At 50.8% G+C, this 19,245-nt stretch overlaps 1 protein-coding gene and 1 pseudogene across 3 annotated transcripts; both read left to right on the top strand.

Moving 5' to 3' along the window:
- The first annotated feature begins 940 nt into the window (after nt 1–940).
- On the top strand, nt 941–4,869 carry SMIM12 (small integral membrane protein 12). Of its 3 annotated transcripts, none has more exons than XM_032648449.1 (2): nt 941–1,065; nt 3,907–4,869. In XM_032648449.1, exon 2 carries the CDS (start codon nt 3,912–3,914, stop codon nt 4,188–4,190), a length of 279 nt encoding a protein of 92 aa, XP_032504340.1. In that variant the 5' UTR covers nt 941–1,065; nt 3,907–3,911; the 3' UTR covers nt 4,191–4,869. The 3 variants fall into 3 exon arrangements, with proteins under 3 accessions (XP_032504340.1, XP_032504348.1, XP_032504352.1); XM_032648457.1 differs by lacking the exon at nt 941–1,065 and adding an exon at nt 1,079–1,756 and having other exon boundaries at nt 3,907–4,858; XM_032648461.1 differs by lacking the exon at nt 941–1,065 and adding an exon at nt 3,694–3,821 and having other exon boundaries at nt 3,907–4,858.
- LOC116755701 lies at nt 4,237–4,958 on the top strand (annotated as a pseudogene).
- Nucleotides 4,959–19,245: the final 14,287 nt, after the last annotated feature.

Genomic DNA, 19,245 nt, shown 5'->3' with positions numbered 1-19,245 from the left:
TTGAGATCTTTGAGATCATAAAGGAAGGGAATCTGCCCTGATAATGCAATCTAGGAGGCTTCCTACCAAGGTGTCCCTTGAGCTTGAAAAACAAGACAGAGCTACTTTGGTAAAGAAAGGTGGGAAGGGCACTCCAGGTAGATGAAAAAGCATAAATAAAGGCACAGAGGTGTGAAACAGTTTGGTCTGTGTGGGGGAATAGGAGGGGTTTAGTATGTGTTACCAAAGGTAAATAAGTACGCCTGTCTGAGACTAGTGGAATGAAGGTGGAAAGACAGGGCTAGGTGGGGGTGTTATGGAGCTTAAGCTTTGGTGTTTTTTTTTTCTATATGTGTTAAAGTAGACATCTGTACAGGGCACAGTGGGGACACAGAGGAGGCAGTGAATACTTGCACCTAAGGGGTCAAGTAAGACAGGTTTTACTATATTTCAATTATTTGTATACTAACAATAGTACCATTTATTTCCCTGCTTGTTATGTGCCAGCACAGCACTTTGCATACATTGTTTCATCAACTCTCACAACCTCCTGTGAAATAGGTGTTATTACCTCTATGCATAAGAAGGAAAGGAGGCTCAGGCAGATGGACAATGTTCCCAAGGTCACGCTGCTAGAAAGCTAGCCCAGACCAGAAGAGTTCTTAAGAGTTCTAGATTTTACTCTGCTGAGACCTTCTTGAGGTCAAGGATCATGTTTTTTATTTTTCTGTGCCCAGACCAAGGTCTTAGAAGAAGCCTAATAAACATCAGTTGAATACATGAATGCGTGACCTTCCACTTTCTCCACGCGAAAGCCCGTGGTGATGTCACTGGGAAACCTCCTGTCCGGGAGGGGGCGCTGTATGCCTCAGCGCAGCGCGGCCCGTTGCAGAGCCCTAGCTTCCTCAGGCCTTTGGCTCTGGAGCTCAGCCAATCCCTGCGCTCCGAGGGAGCCGGCGCCGGTGGGCGGGGTCCGGGGCGAGGTCTCGGGGGCCGCTGGGAGTGGCGGCTTCGGTGCTACCCCAGCGCGGGCGGATCGCGGGCGGAAGGCTGGGGCCGGACGGCGGGGTGTGAGCTGCGGCGCGGGTGAGCACTCGTCCCGGCAGGCAGTTCCTACCCCCGAGCGGCTGCTGGGCCGCCCGTAGCCGTGGCGACGGCTGGTGGCCTTGACCTCTGAGTGAGGGGAAGGGAGATGGCGAGCGTCCGCTGCGGCCCTGGCCAGGCTAGACTGCTCCCTCTCTTCCCCGGGCTCGGCGTGGGAGTCTGAGCGCCCTGCAGACATTCTGCAGCCCGGGCTTCTCGGCCTTAGGCACGTGGGTGAGGACAGACCAGACGAGGCCGTGAGCGTGGTGGGATAGGGGCAGGGGACCGGGAACCTAGAGGAGGGAGAAGGGCAGACCCTTGGACCTGACCTCCTTGCGCTCTCATACCCGGACCGGGCTCAGTAACGGTCAGAATGAATTCTTCCACCCAGTCAGGTCTCCTCTGCCCTTGTTAGCAGTTCTCAAATCTCGGACGGCTTCGCGTCTCCTTGGGCCTCCGAGGTCCCCGGCACAAGGGCAGGTTTCCCGGCAACCTTTACCGTTTGACCTTAACCGGACGCTCAGGCTCTTTCGGTGCGGGGCTGGAAATATTTGCCACTTTTGCCTCTTTCGTTTTGACACCCTGGAGATGACTTGTTAGAGTATCTAGCTACTTGTAATCAGCAAAGGCACCTGCTGTGTTCCTGCCGCCTTTCGAGGGCGGGTGGTTAGATGACTGCGGTGGTTTTACACAAGTGAGTTGCTTGAGCTCTCATTCATTCACCAGACTTTTTAAGCACTTAATGCCGGGCGTGGTGGGAGGGGTGGGGGATGAATAGGGCACAGTGGGGACGCACAAACATGGGCCTTTCCCTCTTGGAGGGTTAAGTGCTTTGAGAAATGCAGACACATGGGGTAGGCCAGCCCAATGTGTGACACAGAGAAAGTGGTTATAAATGTTGAATAAATAAAAGGATTAAGTTATTTGGGAATGGTTAGAATGTGAACCCGACCACAGAGGGAGACCTCGGGCTGCATGTGAGAAGCAATATTAGTTGTGGACTCATGCTTCGTATATTTGAAGACAGATTGGAAATCTGAGTGGAGAGTTGCTGTTTAGGAAAAGTGTTTACTTATAGAGAACTTGCTTACAGGTAGGAAAGAAAATGAAATATTAGGTTTGAGATTCTTCAAGGGTGCCTCTTTTAACAACTCCTAAATCTTGTAATTTCACAAATCTCTGAGTGTAATCTTAGAGTTTGCAAAAAGGGAAGCTCTTCTAGGTAGTGAAATGCCAAGCTGATGGGAAAAAATTGCAGTAAGTTCTCCTCAAGTCCAGGATTTGGACAGAAACCATACACCTATTCGCAGTGTGTTCTTTCCAGTAGAAGGAGCATAGGTGTTGAAGTTGGAGAGGCCTGGGTTCCAGTCAATGTCTCTCTCACTTCTGGTGATCTTGGGCAAGTTAAGCTTATGTCCCTGAGCATTTGTGGCCTTCAACAAAAATCTGGGCTAATAATTCCTACCTCATAGAGGTGTTGTGAAGATCAGATGATGACTAGTGTGTTAATTGTCCAGCATAGTGCCTGGTGCTAAGACAGGGACTCAGAGGGCAGTCTTGGAGCTGCTGCAGTTTTTTCCTTGGTGATGGTCCATTATAGTCTTGGGTCCACAAAATGCTGGGGTTCTTCCAGAGAGAATTGGAACCAAAGGGAGGGGGAGAGAGTCATCTTAACTTCGGCGAGGTTCAGACCAGAGATAGCTAGAGTGGAGAAATACCTGCAGGGGCACAAAAGGAATGATCTTTCAGTTGAGACTTCTGGGCACGTTACTTAACCCTCTGGTCATGCCAGCTACATCAAGAGAGTGGACAGGCGGATTAAAGGAGATAGTATATATAAAGAGCTTAGCCCAAGGTCTGGCATGTAATAAGTGCTCAATAAATGGAGCTATCACTATTATGATAGTTGTGAATCGTCTTTGATAATTGTTAATAATGATAATGATCATTTGAGACTAAATGGCTGAGAGTGACCCAATTTGTGTGTTTTTACATTATCCTGGTGTTGCCTTACTTTATTTCTGGAAGCCCTGGGGTCATTCCATTTCTTTGTTTTTCCACTTCTTGTACAGTAGTTTTTTAACATAGATTTTCAAGTTCTAGTGTGTCCAGAGTATGTATAATGGGCTGGTGATATTTTTAGGAGTTTATGCAAATACGAGGATATGGCTTTGGTTGAAGAGAGTGTATTTTGAAAGGGGTTTGGCAAGCAGATTTGTAAGGAAGAGGTTTGTCTTGTTAGAAAAGTCAAGTTCAGAATAGGAAAAAAACATTATCTAAAATCCAGAGTGGTTGGGTAATGGTTTGGGGTTTTGGCTGCCTAAATATGTTGCTTATTCTTTATGTGGGGCAGAGGAACTACTTCTCATTAACCTGGAGACAGGAGACTCACAGGGGTGAGCGTGGTGGGGAAAGGATGGCTGGCTCTGCTGGTGGAGGAATATTGTAGAGCAGAGAAAGGCTCTTACCCACTCTTAGAATGTTGGCAAGTTGTGCAGGGAGGGCCTGGGGTCAACAGTAGGATTGAAGCTTTATTAGGTAAGGCTCAGAGGTCCTCTCGTGGGGAACGCTGCCATACGTGGTTGCATAATTGTCAAAGAGTGTAGTACGTAAACGAGATTCTTTCCCCCTTCCCTAACAATTGACTCTTCTGAAATTTCCTGGATTGTTTCGGAGACCCAACTGTTGCATAAAGCAGGGTGCCCTCTTGCATTGCTCTGCATGGGGTGGATGCTCAGTAAATCGTGCCAGGCTGCCTGGTGAGTGGAGAGCCCTGGTGGGTTGTCCGTGTTTGGTGGGAAGGGGTGCTGCTTCTCCCTAATGCGGCCTCCTCCTCTTCTGCAGATGTCATGTGGCCTGTGCTTTGGACCGTGGTGCGTACCTATGCTCCCTATGTCACCTTTCCCGTGGCCTTCGTGGTTGGGGCTGTGGGCTACCACCTGGAATGGTTCATCCGGGGGAAGGATCTCCAGCCTGTGGAGGAGGAGAAGAGCATCTCGGAGCGCCGGGAGGACCGCAAGCTGGATGAGCTGCTAGGCAAGGACCACACCCAGGTCGTGAGCCTTAAGGACAAGCTGGAATTTGCCCCTAAAGCTGTCCTGAACAGAAACCGCCCGGAGAAGAATTAATGGAGGACACAGGGCCCTATGGGTCCTTCTGGGGGCCAGGACTGGTCCTGCCACCATGTCAACCCAGCAACCAGAACCCACATCTGATTTGCTTTATTGCTTCTTCTGGCCCCTCCCGCCCCACACAGCCACACACATACTGGCTGCTCTGCTATGGCCAGGCAGACACACTAGTAGCTGAGGGGCCAGTGAAGTGGAAGGCCCGTGAGGGTTCTGGCCTGAAGGCTGCCTCTGCTGGATGGTGACCACAGCTGCTCAGGCTTCTGTGTTGCTAGGTGCACCACTGGGAGGAGAGTGATGAAGTGAACATTGGCCGTCATTCCCTGTGGGGAGGCAGTTTGGCCTCAGGTGGGAGTGGCTGGGATTGGGGTGATGCCTTTAGGAGGGGTACCTACATGCCTAGTTCTGGTTTGCACTGGGAAGAGTTCAGAAATCTCCCTGGCTCCCTTAGCTAGCTTGCTCTGTCCTTTGTGTGCATTCTCCCTGAAATCCTGTCCTGTCAGCTCAGGAAGGGGATTCCCCTGGGAAGGAAAGCAGTTTTCTGTTCTTGGGAGCCCAGGCTGTTCACCTTGGGGCAGGTGGATTTGCTTGAAAACAGTCATTGTCTTTCACCCCCCACCCCGTCACTGTGTAGTGCAAAACTTGATTAAAGTGGCGTCTGAGAACCATTTTGATCTAATCCTGTCTTCCAGGTGGTGCTGGGGTCTCCTAGGAGCTATGCAAAGCAGGCATCTCCGGGTAGGATAAAATTGGCCTTTAACTAAGGACTTTGGGGCCCCGGAAGCTTTGTTTTACTAGCGTGGCTGCATTGGATCCTGGAGGCGGTGAGTCCTGGAGGTGCAGGTTCCCAAGGGCCTTTTTATCATGATGACATGAGGCTTATATACTTTCAAAGTCTACATTAAGAGTAGACCAAGGAGCTTAACAATTGCTATCAAATTTTCCAACTTCACACACACATGCACACATACTTTTCCCTATAAAAGTAGTATATGTACATTAAATTTGGTAGGGGTTTAAAAAAGGTTACCCACATTCTGAGGGCTCTGGTACAGATAAAAATATTAACATTTTGGTATCTTTCACTAATTCTTGGACTGGTTTTTTAAGATACTACTGTACATTTAATTTTATATTTTTTTACATAGTGTTTTCATATCGTAATCACTTTCCTATCTTATCACATGGTCCTCATAATCCTAATTGTTTTCATTAGCTGTATAATTGCCCATCAAGTGGGAATATAGCATAGTTTGTTTTTAACAGTTTCCCTATTGCTGGACATTTGGGTTGTTTCTGGTCGTTCACTAGGAGAAATACTGCAAAGAGTATCTTATATAAGGATTTTCCTGCATTTTTGGACTAAATGGTAGGAACAGTAAATGGCATTTTGGAGATTAATCCTTTGTCAGTTGCTTCATTTGCAAATATTTTCTCCCATTCTGAGGGTTGTCTTTTGGTCTTGTTTATGGTTTCCTTTGGTGTGCAAAAGCTTTGAAGTTTCATTAGGTCCCATTTGTTTATTTTTGTTTTTATTTCCATTTCTCTAGGAGGTGGGTCAAAAAGGATCTTGCTGTGATTTATGTCATAGAGTGTTCTGCCTATGTTTTCCTCTAAGAGTAAATGGCATTTTGGATGAAATGGGACGAACGGTTTTAAGGGCCTCAGTGCATAATACTAAATGTCTTTCCTGAAGGGCAGTAGGAGCTTATACTAAATGCTGCCACTAAAGATGTTGTCGGTGAGGTTGGAAGGGGTGAGAGCAGAGAGCCGACCTGTTGCCTCACGAAGTCAACTGACCTTTAACCTGAGTGAGCAAAGACAAGTAATGAGCATTTGATGAAGAATGAACCTGCCTTAAAAGGAGGAGGGTGTTTGCCCTGCCTCTTACCTCAGGATCTGAGGCCCAGTGGTGTTAACAGGTGGGTGAAGGTAGAATTCCTGAACAGGTAGAGATGCCGGCTGTGGGGTGGGAGGAGCGGGGGGACGTGGAAAGTGGTAGCCAGAGGAGGAAGGGCAAGTCGATTCGGTGGCTTCCCCTCAGTCACTGAGGCCTGCTGGGAATGTTGAGATGAGCTGCTGTTGCTTCTCAGGGCATAAGTCCGATGGGGAGCGTGGGGAAGCAGGGTCTGCTGCTGAAGTGAGGATGAGGTTTCTGGTTCTGAAAGGATGTGCTAATAAGCTCAGCTTGGTTACAGGCTCAGGCTGTCGCAGGCCTCATGGGCAGACCAGTGCTGCCCCCCTGTGGCAGTCCTGAGGACGACCAAGCCTGGGATCCCTTCACTGGGCTAAACCACCAGTAGCAAACTCTCTTGCCTACAGGGGTCAGTCAGGTGGCTTAAATGAGTGGCCAGTCCAGGTGCTAGAAAAGCACAGGCCTGCCTAAAGGGGGCAGTGGCTGTGCAGCTTCTTCCAATTTGTGCTGCTTGCCCAGAGATACCAGATTGTTGTTTTCCTCTCTAAAAGATGCCAGAAGTTCAGATTTTTTTGCGGGGGGGGGGGGGGGGGGGGGGAGAGGTGTGTGGTATGGAAACTTCTGGTTTTTAAATGTTGAAAATTTATTTTTTTAAAAATTCTAAGCATGTTAACATACCCATAGGGTTAATTTGACCCAGTGGCTGCCAATATGCCACCTGTCAAGCTGCCCCTTGCCTTCTAATGAAATCTTAGAGGTGTGCTTTGTTTTTAAGCAGTCTAACAACTGTGGCAAACATTAGATCCCAGGATTGGTTCCCTCAAAACACTTTTGGGCATCCTGCACATATGTAGTTTAATATTGGCCTAAGCAAAACATAACAGGACAGAAAACCTACAGAAATAACACACAAAAAGTTTTCCCACAAAGACGTTTTTGGGTTTTCAGATATTTTGGAATAACCCTGCCACCACCGATGTACGTCCTCCCAGTGCCTGATGGAAGAAGCACTACCTTTGGAAGTCCAGGTTGCTCTGTTTTTCTAGTCTCACTTTGTGCTCCTTTTAAATAATTCTATTTCCTCGGGCTTGCCCTCGCTGAATTTTTGCCTCCAGCAAGTCTGTTAGTATTCTCAGCTGGCTCGCTCTTTTCCCACGGGCTGGCTGAGCTCCTCTGCTACCTCGGGGCTGTGAGATCATGCGTGCTTTCTTGCCTCTGCTCAGGTGTCATCAGGCAGCAGGGTTTCTGTGGATGGGGCAAAGGTGGGCCAGGCTTGCTGGGACCAACCAGGGCATGGACTGGTTTTCTTCCACACTCGCTGATTCACCTTGGAGGCACATGACCCTCTTTTGGGTTGGCCCAGCAGTCAGGATTCACTGAAACACATTAGTAAATAGATGTACTTGGGGCTTTTACCCAGCCCTCCCGGCCCCCGCCCGGGTCTCTTCCCAGCCTGGTGATAGTGGTGGCTTTAGAGCTGCGTTATCCTGTCTGAACATGGCCGGGATCACTTCTCTGCCCTCAGCGGCCCAGGGTCTGGTGCTTTTCCACTCTCTCTCGAGCCTTTCCTGTGCCTGCTGCTGTGTTAGCTCAAGTCAGCTGGGCAGCTGCCAGGACAAGCCTGGCAGGGGCCCCTTTGACTCCTGTCAGCTTCCCAGGGCCCCAGGCTGGTGAGGCCGTCGGCCGAGTGAAACACCATGGGATTAGCGTCCCCAGAGTCACTTGGGAGCCAGGCAGTGAAAATGAAAAGGCTCGTGCCTTGCCTCACTTTTCCTTTTCCACTCTGGTGTGGGTCTCTAGGCACTTGTAGAGTGGTGAGCCAGGGCGGTGTGGTACAGTGAAAATAAAGTGGATTCTCGAGTCTGACAGACTTACGAGTACTGCCTCAACCACTAGTTGAATGACCTTGAGCAAGTCACGTAGCCTTTCTGAGCCTCAGGTATCGGTTATCCTCATCTGTAAAACAGGGATAAGAGTACCTATTTTTGCTGGGTTGTTACAAAGTTAAGGTAACATATGTAAAGTTCTTAGCAGAGTCCGTGGCAACAAGTAGGTGCTCAATAAATGTTGGCTGCTGGAGTTTTATTGCAGAAAAACAGTTCCACGTAGCCTTGTGATCCTAGTGAGTTCACGTAGCCTTGTGATCCTAGTGAGCTAGGGATCCGGAGGGGAGAGCAGCCGTGGTTGGGAGGGTGATCACAGGGACCCACCCTCACAGGGACCCTCTCAGGCCTGGTGGTTGAGGGCTTCTTAGGAGTATTTTACAGGAAAGGCTGTCTTGTCCAAGAACCAGGCTGGCCACGGGGGTGCAGGCTTCAACCTGTGTTGCTAAGTAGTAGCCGCATCGGTGCCGTCTCAAGGTCAGAGACAAGACGGGCGGAGCAAGGTGTGGGGGAACGCCAGGGAGTAGCATGCGTCAGGATGGGTGGAGGTGAGAGCCTTGGACTTGGAGGCAAGAGACTGGGGTGGCCTGGGACATGCCCCTTCACCTCTTCTGGCCTTGGAAGAATAGGGGTACTGATAATTCTTCCTGCTGTAGTGTAAAAAGAGCGAGAAGCCGGCTTAGAGCTTCGAAAATGTGCAAGTGCTATTCTATCCCAGTAAAATCTCCCTTTTATCGAATCAGGATGGCAGCCAGTCTGAATAATGGAATAGACATAAATGCTCCTTTATTCTTTTTCTGAACAGTCTCTTCAAAGTATTTGCTAAGTAGAAGTCTTTGGGGAATCAGCTTGAAGAGTAAAGAGGAGTAATTAGTAATTAGTGTGTATCATTTTGCATCCTGTTCCAGTGGTGCCTTGATGTACTTAAAAAGTTTATTCTTTTTTAATTAAATTTGTTAACATTAGTTATCTGTTTATCTAATCCCTTTTACACAATGCAGAGATGAACCTTGGCTTTGGTTTTTTGTTTAAAAATTCCAAATGGGTCCTCCAAATATTTTTGAGATTTTTAAACATCTTTACTGGTGTCCCAGAAAGGGCAGCTCTTCTGTCTAGAAGAGTCCAAAGTCCCTTGTACTCTTATGCCCCTCTCCACTGGCTCTGTTCCTTCACTTCCAACCCCAGCTCCACTGTCCATTTCTGTTTGCTTCTGGGCCTGAACTGCCCAGTGCAGCTAGAGAATTTTGCATAACCGTGTGGCCTGACACTCTGCATGTATGGGTTCAGATGCAGCCTTCAAGGTGATTTCTTATTTATTTGTCTTCTTTGGCTGTGCTGCGCGGCATGTGGGATCTAGTTCCCTGACCAGGGATTGAACCTGTGCCTCCTTCATTGGGAGCATGGAGTCTCAACCACTGGACCACCAGGGAAGTCCCTGATTTCTTTTTTAAACAAGCTTGGTTTAAAAAAGAAAACAAGCTGTGAGGCCAGCTTGCCCTCAGCCCCATCCCTGCATTCCTCTTAGCCCTTGCTGCTTGCTCTCCACTTCCACCACTAAAGTGGTGAAACCAGTTTGGCTAAAAGCTTTTGTGATTGCACATGTGGTATCCACTCCCAGTCATACTAATTAATCTTTTGCAGTGTCCTGCACTCTTGACTGAATTCTGTCTTGACATCACCACCACCTGTGTTGCCTTTTCCAGCTGTCTCCTCTGCCAGTGGCTCCTCCTGTTCTCCTACCTGTGAGTGTTCTTGCAGTTTCATCCTTGGCTTTTTTCTTGCTGCACAGTTTTAGCCTCACCTGTGGCTTCAACCACCTGCTGATCTACTTTGAGGACTCCCAGATGTCTTATCTGTAGTCGTGAATTTCCCCCCAAGCTCTAGATCATTCTCTGAAACAGCTCACTGCATCTCTGTCCAGATTTGTATGACAGTTAAAGGTGTTGACCTGGATTTGAAGCTTAACTCTGTAATCTAGTTGTGTGACCAGAAAAGTCACTTAACTTCTCTAAGCATCATCTGTACAATGGGGATGATTCTTGTGAAGATGGAGTGTTTGTAAAACACCTGGCCTGGTGTTTGGCATGGATTCCGTCTCCTCTCTCCTGTTGCTCAACTTGGTTCTGACCCCCCCTTCCTCCAACCTGTGGTGACCCACTTCTTCTTCATCTGGAATTCATCCTCTGTTCTCCATCTCACTTCCCTGCTGTCATAATCTCTTGCCTAAACTTTTGGTCTCTTCCTGAAAATTCTCCCATTTCTGGCAGCATTTTCTCTCTAAAACACACCTTCAATGAGGTCACTCCTTAAAGACCTCCGTGGCTTCTCTCACCAAAGCCCCTTGTGTGCCATGCAGATTCTTTCATCATCTTGCCCTAGCCTCCCTCCCATCATCCCCAGGACAGAACGTGCTTTGTATTGATACCATTTCCTGACGTGTTAGGCTCGTTCAGATCCTGATGCTTCCGGGTGCACTATGCATCGGGCCTCCTTGGCTGCCTGGTGAACTCCATTACACCACAAGACAGCCTAGGTAGCTAAGCAGAGACTGCCATTCCCTCTGCCTCTCTAACCCTGTGTCCGCTCTCCTACTGCAGCGTTTACACAAGGCACTGTGATGGTCGTGTGTCTGTTTCCCTAGACTGTGAGTTCCTTGAGGGCAGGGACCAAGCCTTGCACAGATTCATTTCCAATAAATGTTGAATGAATTAAGAGGCCCCTGAGTGTGATTCTGGGACAGAAACTGGGGCTGGGTTTGGAGACAGCCTCTTTGGAAGATGGAGCAGGACTCCCAGGTGTGTGCTTTGAGCTGCCTGGCAGCCTTGAGCTAATGGCAGCCGTGTTTTGCTACAGCTTTGCCTTCCCCGAAGCTGGTAATGAGCTAAACGAAGAGCAACCACTGGCTTAATTTTCCCAGGGGAAGTGGGGCTTGGACAGCGGGCGGGCTTTCCCCACTGGGTAGGACCTGGACCAGCATAGCCCATGATGAATTTGACCCTGATGACTCTGTAGTGGGGAACAATGTCCTCAGGAAAGCATTCAGGAAACCCTTCGTGTAGTAGTGATCAAAGCCGTGTAGCAGCTCAGCAGGGTGGATGGGAACCCTCCAAGGAGCCCGGCAGGGCTCTGGGTCAGAGCCCAAGGAACCACTTAATGCCTTTACCAGGTAGGGCTCTCCCTCAGCCTCAGCAGACCTCTGGGTTGACCCTGCGGAACACGGAAATCTGGGAAGGCATGGGAATGCCTGGGAGCCCAAGGGAACCGCTGCTTCTGGAGTGTCTTCTCTGTCTCCTTTTTCCCCTTCGTGCCTTCCCTCTGGCTGTGGCCTGGGAGGGGGTGGGCTGGAAGGTGAGGCAGAAGCCTTGAAAACAGGGATGGGGCAGGCTTCGGTGTCCTCATTTTTTTTTTTTCTAATTAACCATTTTATTTTATTTATTTTTTGGCCATGCTGCGCAGCATGCGGGATCTTAGTTCCTCGACCACGGATTGAACCTGGGCCCCCAGGGTGAAAGCGCCGAGTCCTGACCACTGGACCAGCAGGGAATTCCCTAGGTATCCTCATTTCATCAAGAAGCTGGCCTAGAACATCTTTTTTTTTTTTTTTTTTTTTTTGCGGTACGCGGGCCTCTTACCGTTGTGGCCTCTCCCGTTGCGGAGCAACAGGCTCCGGACGCGCAGGCTCAGCGGCCATGGCTCACGGACCCAGCCGCTCCGCGGCACGTGGGATCCTCCCTCACCGGGGCACGAACCCGTGTCCCCTGCATCGGCAGGCGGACCCTCAACCACTGCGCCACCAGGGAAGCCCCGTGGCCTAGAACATCTTGTGTTTATATGAAGCCCTCTTCGTTTGTCCCTTCTCCCCAAGGAGCTCAAACAGAAAGGAGAGGAGTCCTGGGATCGAGGCGCAGGGCGGGAAATGGCTCACCCAAGATAACACAGGGAATTCTTGGCAGAGCTTGGCTTGTGGCCATCCCACGGCCCCTCCCCTTCCCAGTCTGCTTCTTGTCATCACACCAAACTGAGGTTAGCTGGCCTGCCAACCAGTTGACTCTACCAGTGGAAACACCCTTGAGTGTGTGAGGGCTAGTGGGCACAGAGCTGGCACTGCCACAGCCCCTCTGCTGGTGGCTGGCGTGGCTTGTCTCTGCCCGAGGCTGCAGCCTGCTTCTCCTGCCCCTTCCCAGTTTCATTTTCCCAGCACACAGACCAAAGATAAACCTTTGGGGCAGCTGTGCCCCTTTGATGCTCTCCAAGCTGTTTTCCCCACGTGCGGGAGGGTAGGAGGTCACAGTCTTTCCCACAGATGGAGGCCTTTGTGTTTACAGTTTGGTCAGTTGATGACAAGGTGGATTGCTCCGTCTGCTGTTGTCCCTAAAGCCCTGTCCTTGGCTGGCCCTTGCGTCACCGATGGGCTCAGATCCCAGCCTTCCCCTTCTGCCTCCAGCAAACTTGGCTCTGGAGTTAGACTGCTTGGGTTCAAAGCCCAGCACTGCCACTTACAGCTCTGTGGCCTTTGCCAAGCTACTTAACTTCTCAGAGTTTAATCTCAAGTGTCGGTGGAACTAATATATTGCTTACCTCAGGGTTATTGTGAAGATGGAAAGAAAACACGCAAGGCGTTTGGCACAGAGACTCACGTGTAGTTAGCCCTTAGGAAAAGTTGGTTATTTTGATTAGTGGTATTTTTCCATCCCATGCATCTACCCGCACTTCAGGACTCAGGTCTGTGGTCTCTAAGAAGGGGTGCCTGACTGTAGAGGGGAACCGAGGCCTAGGGCAATGCCGTGGCAGAGGGCTGGGGGATGGTGAGGGGTCCTGGTCCTCAACTCTGAGGCCGCTTGGCTCTGCCATTCGATGCTGCTCTCCTCCCACTTGCCTCCCCCACTCCCAGTCCCTCTGTACCCCCTTGGTATTTTACAGCATCCCCAGCTCCAGGGGGGTCCCTGATGCCCACATAGCCCTGCCTCGGTTGTCTCACTGCATGGCCTGCAGGCAGATGGGGGTTTCTGGAAGAGGATGTAGAAGCTGGGCAGCGGAGGGGTGGGGCTGAGTGGGAGGGGCCCTACCTGGGTTGTTGTGGCTCTTGGAGCACCAACCCATTGTGAGGCTCAGCTGGGAGTAAATGGGGGGGAGGCCCCCCAGACCCCTCCTCATGATCCCCGGACGAGGTGGGGGGCTGTCTTAGTTTGCTAGGGCTGCTGCAACGAAGTACCACAGACCAGGCGGTGTAAACAACAGAAATTTGTTCTGTTGTCCTCCCACAGTTCTGGAGGCCAGAAGTCCAAGATCAAGGTGCCAGCAGGGTTGGTTTCCTCTGAGGCCTCTCTCCTTGACGTGCAGAGACCATGCTCTTGCTGCCTCTTCACAAGCTTGTCCCTCTGGGCACCTGAGCCCCTGGTGTCTGTGTCCAAATCTCCTTTTATAAAGACACTGATCAGATCGGATTAGGGCCCACTAATGGCCTCATTTTCGCTTAATCACTTTGCTTAAGCCTGGTCTCTGGAACAGTCACATTCTGAGGTGCTGGGGCGAGGAGTCAGGTCTTCAATGTATGAATCTGGAGCGGGGGACACAGTTCAGCCCATAATAGGAGGATAGACAGGGTGGCATCATGGAAGGGGCTGCCTCTGGGGGAATCTCCAAGGAGAGGACGGCAGTGGCCAGAGCCTTGGATACGGGTTCCCAGCCTCCTGAGGCAGGAGCTCACTGGTCCCTTGTTGCTGGCCTGGTCCTGGAGTGAGGCTGGTGCCGGCGCCTCTCACCAGAAGCCTCGGGGTGGGAACCCTCGGCCGGAAGGTTCTCTGAGCTGGTTATCCCTGTGGTCTCTGGGGTGAAGGAACAGTCAGTGGCGGGGCGCAGGCACTGGTCCTGTCTTCCCCTTCTTATCAGAGACTGGACGCCCTTCCGCCTCTAGGCAACCATTAGAGTCCGGCTGTGGCCCCAGGCCCTCCCAGAGGGGCCACACTGACTTTGAAGGGGACACAACTCCAGCTGCCTGGGCTTTAGCTGAGCTCTGCAACTTGGGACCCTTCTGCGTAGGGAGGAGTAGAAGCAGCACTGAGCATCCAAGCATCACTTCTGTTATCTGTTTTCTAGAAGATTTACCTGTCTGATTGGTTTGGTTCAGGCTGATATTCTGGAAAAGACTCTTTCCCTTGAGCTATGTGTTTTTTGATAAAAGCTGAGCAGGGTGGGAAAGTGGCTCAGAAGTTTGCTGGGATTCAGAATTGGCCACAGATAACAAATCCAGGAGCCCACCTCCCTGTCACTTTTATGCAGCCCCACTAGGTGGGCTAGAGGTCACTTCAGGCGCCTCTGATGGTGCCTTGCCCCTCCCCAGCCCTCGGTGCCTCCCTCTGGGGTCAGCAGCCCGGGGTCTCATGTGGCCGCGGGTCCCCCAGGGTCCAGGAGCCAGCATTGGAGGCAGGGATGACGGTGCTTTAGGCCAGGCTGCCGGCCGCCTCCTGCCCAGACCACTCCACGAGTCCCACGATTGCGGGTTTCCTGCTTCTTGAAAAAGGGCTGGAAGAGGGCAGCCACCCTCTTTCTGCTGTGGACCTTGTTAGTCACGGAAACCCGAGGCAGAGAAAGCCCAGTAAACTTGAGAAGGAAAACCTACTTGCTCACTGAGCTCCAGTGATCGTGGGGTTGAGTGTTTCATGATACCTCATTTAATCCCTGCAAAGCCTAGTTAGTTACAGGTGAGGACACAGACTCAGAGGCTAAGTCACCCTCTAAGTCACTGGTGGAGAAGGCTGTGGAATTAAGTCCTGGGCTGCTGGCTTTGGGTTCTTTTCTACCCCCAGGGAAGCTGGCTGCCACTCCCTTTTACTTTCTTCCCCTGTGACGGTGGAGGGTGGAGGGTGGGAAAGTTGGTGAGGGCTTCCTGCCCTCCTTCCTTCCATCTCCAGAGACCTCTTTGTTCTCCCCGATTCCTGGACACACGGAACCTGGGGGCTCCTACTGGCTGAGCTGCAGCTCTCAGGTCTCCAATGGCTAAGGGCAATGAATAGGTTGTCACTTCTTGACCTCTCCCTGCCTCCCACACCAGCCCCCCTCCCACCCAGCGACCACAATGGCCTGAGGCTGATTCAGTGCCCCGGCATTGAAAGTGGAGAACAATACTCACAGCAGCAGGCCACTGATGGGGTGGGTGCCACCCCCTGCCCTTCTCCAGGGTTGCCTGCCGGGAAGGCAGGGGCGGACTTTCCATGTCTGGAATGTGGGTGGGTGTCCTAGAGAGGGTATGAGAGGAGGGGGCGAATGGTATCCTCCCCTTTCCCCTCTACCTCAACCTATCTCCCAGTGCCAAGCAAGGCTGGGGGTAGTATGGCTCTGCCTCTCATTAGCTGGGTGACCCTGGGCCAGTGACTTAACTTCTCTGTGTGCTTGTCTTTATTAAAAAATTTTTTTTTTATTGAGGTATAGTTGATGTACAATATTATATGTTTCAGGTGTACAACAGAGTGATTCATACTTTTAAAAGTTTACATTCCATTTATAGTTATTATAAAATATTGGCTATCTTCCCTGTGTTGTGCAACGTATCTTTGTGGCTTATTTATTTTATACATAGTAGTTTGTACCTCTTAATCCCCTACCTCTATCTCGCCCCTCCCTGCTTCCCTCTCCCCACTGGTAACCACTTGTTTGTGAGTCTATGTCTGTGAGTCTGTTTTGTTATATTCATTAGTTTTATTTTTTAGATTCCATATATAAGTGATAACATGTAGTATTTGTCTTTGTCTGGCTTATTTCAGTGCTTATCTTTAATATGAGGATTTACTACCTCCGTCACCAGGTAATCGAGGGGAACGCTCTAAGCATAGTGCTTGACTCCACGGAAGACACTCAGGACATTAGCCCTGCTCTTACCCCACCTTCCTGCTAGTTGGGAGGTGGTCTTGATCTCTTTGACCAGCTCCTTCTGGGAGGAAAGGTGCTTGGGAAGGTGAAACCTGGGAAAGCCTTTTGCTGAGTCCATCTGGAGCCCAGTGAGGGCAGAGGCCTCCCTGGCTCTTGCTGTGCTTTGCCTTTTTTGACAAGGAGGAAGCTGAAGGAATTGTGATTGTCCGCTCTGGGAAGATAAGGTTGAAGCTGGTGACTTAATAAGCATTTGTAAGCCTATTGAAGGTTATCATTCAGAGTCGAGTGACCTGCGGACACGGGGAAATGTGTTTATAGTGTACACCCGAGGTATGCAAGTAGCCATGGGAAAGCCTTTCCCAGCAGAAGGCTTGGGATCCTGCAACTGGGCAGGGGTGGGTGGTGGGGGACTGAGAAAGGCTGCAGACCCTTTAAAAATAGGTCCTCTGTTGTGCCTGGGCTGGGGTGGGGTTTGGCCAGGAGTCAGGTGAGACTGTTGGCGTCGTTGGGGGAGAGGGTTGAATAGTACCTGGCCTGGGGGTGGACAGGGAAGCCCTGCCTCTGCCCCTGCCCCCAGCTCTGTCTTGCTGTATTTTCGGAGACAGCACAGGAAGTGGGCCTTCACAATGTCAGGATACAGGAAGCTATCGGACTATTGAAGGCCACTTCCTGTGAGCTGGTCATTCACATACATTTGTCACTGGTTATCAGGCCTTTGGGCCCTGCCATTGTCTGGAGGGGCTGCAAAAGCGTGGGGACCGCCAGCAGAGGCTCTTGGACACAGAATGCACTATTGTGCTGAACTGGCAGCTCCCCATGGGGTGGGGAGGAAAGTGGTCGGTGAGAAGGGGACGCCTGCCTCTCATTGTCATCGACTGCACAGTGGGATTGGGGGCTGGGGTCCTCTCCCGCTCCTGGGAGCCTGAACTTGGGAGAAGGGATGGTTGTAGCAGGAACCTGGCTTTAGGTGTGGTGCCAGACAGAGCTGGAAAGGAGTTCAGGCACTTCGTTAACAGTGGGGAGTTTTCTAGGTCTCTGCCAGGAGCCAGCGTGATTTAAAATGGCCTTGGAATCAGGCAAACCTGGATTTTGAAGTCATACTCTGCCACCATCAACTGTGTGACTTTGGGCAAGTTGCTTCACCGCTCTGAGCTTCAGTCCTGCTCCTGTAAAACAGGAATAGTCATAGCTACCTCATCGGATGATTATTAGTTGAGTAATTTGTTGAAGTTCTTAGCTCGGTACCTGGCAAGTCTTAGATGTCTAAGAAATGTTATTTCCCTCTCCACCCTCATCTCCTTCCCTCCAGCTCACTTCTGACCCTGCTGTCTGGTTCTCCAGTGAGTGAGCAAAGCAGCGTGCAGAGGGGATAAATAGTTATTTTAATATCAGCCCAAACAAAACAAGAGCTCTGTCTTCCTTTATGCCAAGAATATCAAGTCAGCTGTTAATTATCTGCACTAATGGAGGCACAGAACAGATAATTTTTCTTTGGCCATGTGCCTTTGGCCTTATGTGTGGATCTGGGTGTGTCCGAGTTCTTGAAATGCACTTCAAGACAAATAACGAAGTTGTTAGCAGGGCAGACCTAGCTCAGGAAGAGGCGTGTTAGAGCACCGTCCAGCAGCCCACGGCTTTGCCCTCCCAACCCTGACCCGTCAGTGCCAGGAAGGGACACTTTCTTCCTCAGACATGTGATGAAGTGGAAAACCGTGGACATTGGAGTCTGACACTTGGGTTCAAACCCTGACTGTGGCCCTAACTAACTGTGTGACCCTAGGCAAGTTATTAGACCTGTTCGAGTCTCAGTCTCTTGGTTTGTAAGGTGGAGATAATCATATGGCTTTTGCAGGGTTTCCGTGAGGATGAGATAAGGTAGATACGTCTTCCTTTCTTTTCTTTCTCCTCCTATCTCTGTCACTCCAGCCCTACCTTAACAGAGAACCCTTTTGATCGTTCCTGGCACAACGACATGGTTAAGTGTTTGGACCTCAGAGGGGTTGACTGCCCCACCGTATGGACAGAGTGCTCTGTCCAGTATGGTAGGTGCTAGCCACATGTAACTAGTAAAAGTAAAATGGGGAATTCCCCGGTGGTCCAGTGGTTAGCATTCGCGTTTTCACTGCAGGGCCCGGGTTCAGTCCCTGGTCTGGGAACTAAGATCCAATAAGCCGCGCGGTGTAGCCAAAAAAAAAAAAAAGTGAAACAAACTAAAATAAAAAAATTCGGTTCCTCGCCAGCCACATCTCAAATGTCCAATAGCCACAGGTGACTGGTAGCTACTGTACTGGGCAGAGGAGGCAGAACATATCCGTCATCATCGCAGTGTTCCCCTGGACAGCGCTGTGCTGGGGGATGTGCTCTAACCCTGGAATCTGATAAGCAGATAAGGAGGGAAATAAATGAATGGGCAGTGGGAGTGTGGGTCACCCAGAGCTGAGTAGTGGCCCTCTACTACTTGGAGTGTCTGTGGTCTTGGACGCTCTGTGTGGCACTCTTCTGCCATCAGTGGAGTTAATCCACAGCACATTTGGGCCAACACTCAAATGCCAGGGACCTCTGAGACGGGGCTGAGAAAGCTGCCCAGAGTCAGCCCTGCACTCCAGGCTTGGGTCACCTCCAGGCCTGACAGTGCTCCGTGGCCCCCGTGCATGTACGAATCATGACTGCTTAGGCCTGGGGGAACCACAACTGCCCGGAGACTCTTTACCCCAAAGCTGCTGCTCTGGACTCTCTTCCCCCTTTGTCTCCTGTCCTTGGTGTAGATACCAGAGCCATTCACGTGGCTGCTCTGGGCTCTGGAATTAGCTTTGGGCACCCGTGGATCTTAGCCATCTAACCCCAGCTGCACCTTCTCAGTCGATATCATTGATAAGCCCTGCTTTGCTTCTGGATACCCTGTCTAGTCTTGTTGGTGTCCCTCTCCTCTCGCCCTCTATCCCCAGAGCGGCTGGGATGGGTTTCTGTGCTCCCAAGCTGCAGGACTCGGGTCCTGCTCTGAATATACTCATCTCCTGAAGCTCCAGTTCTAAAAGCTGTCTGCTCTGAATACCAAACTGGCCTAAAGACATTGATGTTGGGCTGAATCTTGCCTTTGGAGGAACTCACTCTCCCTGCCCAAGTCCCAGCTTCCCGTCCTTTCCCATTAGCTTGCACCAGCAGTGAAGTCCAGCATGCCTGGCACCCGAGGCCACTGGTGTTGGCCCCCTATGCTTGCTCCCACCTTGGGCAGCTACAAAGACAGTCAGAGTAGTCAGAGTGCAGGGGAGCTTGGCAGGTGCTAAGGTTAGGAGTGGGTCTGGGATCACACGTGACGCCAAGTTATCCCCAAACTTGGGAGAGATCATGGTTCTCTAGTTCAGAGTATATTCTGCTCCCGTTGCATGTTTCA

The sequence above is a fragment of the Phocoena sinus genome, chromosome 1, assembly GCF_008692025.1.
Source record: "Phocoena sinus isolate mPhoSin1 chromosome 1, mPhoSin1.pri, whole genome shotgun sequence".
In the NCBI taxonomy this organism is placed as follows: domain Eukaryota; kingdom Metazoa; phylum Chordata; class Mammalia; order Artiodactyla; family Phocoenidae; genus Phocoena; species Phocoena sinus.
Note: the sequence above shows the minus strand (reverse complement) of the source record. Positions and strands in the feature narration are given on the sequence as shown.

What these genes read in the sequence shown, in the direction of transcription:
- SMIM12 (XM_032648449.1), top strand. Translation starts at nt 3,912, where the DNA reads ATGTGGCCTGTGCTTTGGACCGTGGTGCGTACCTATGCTCCCTATGTC.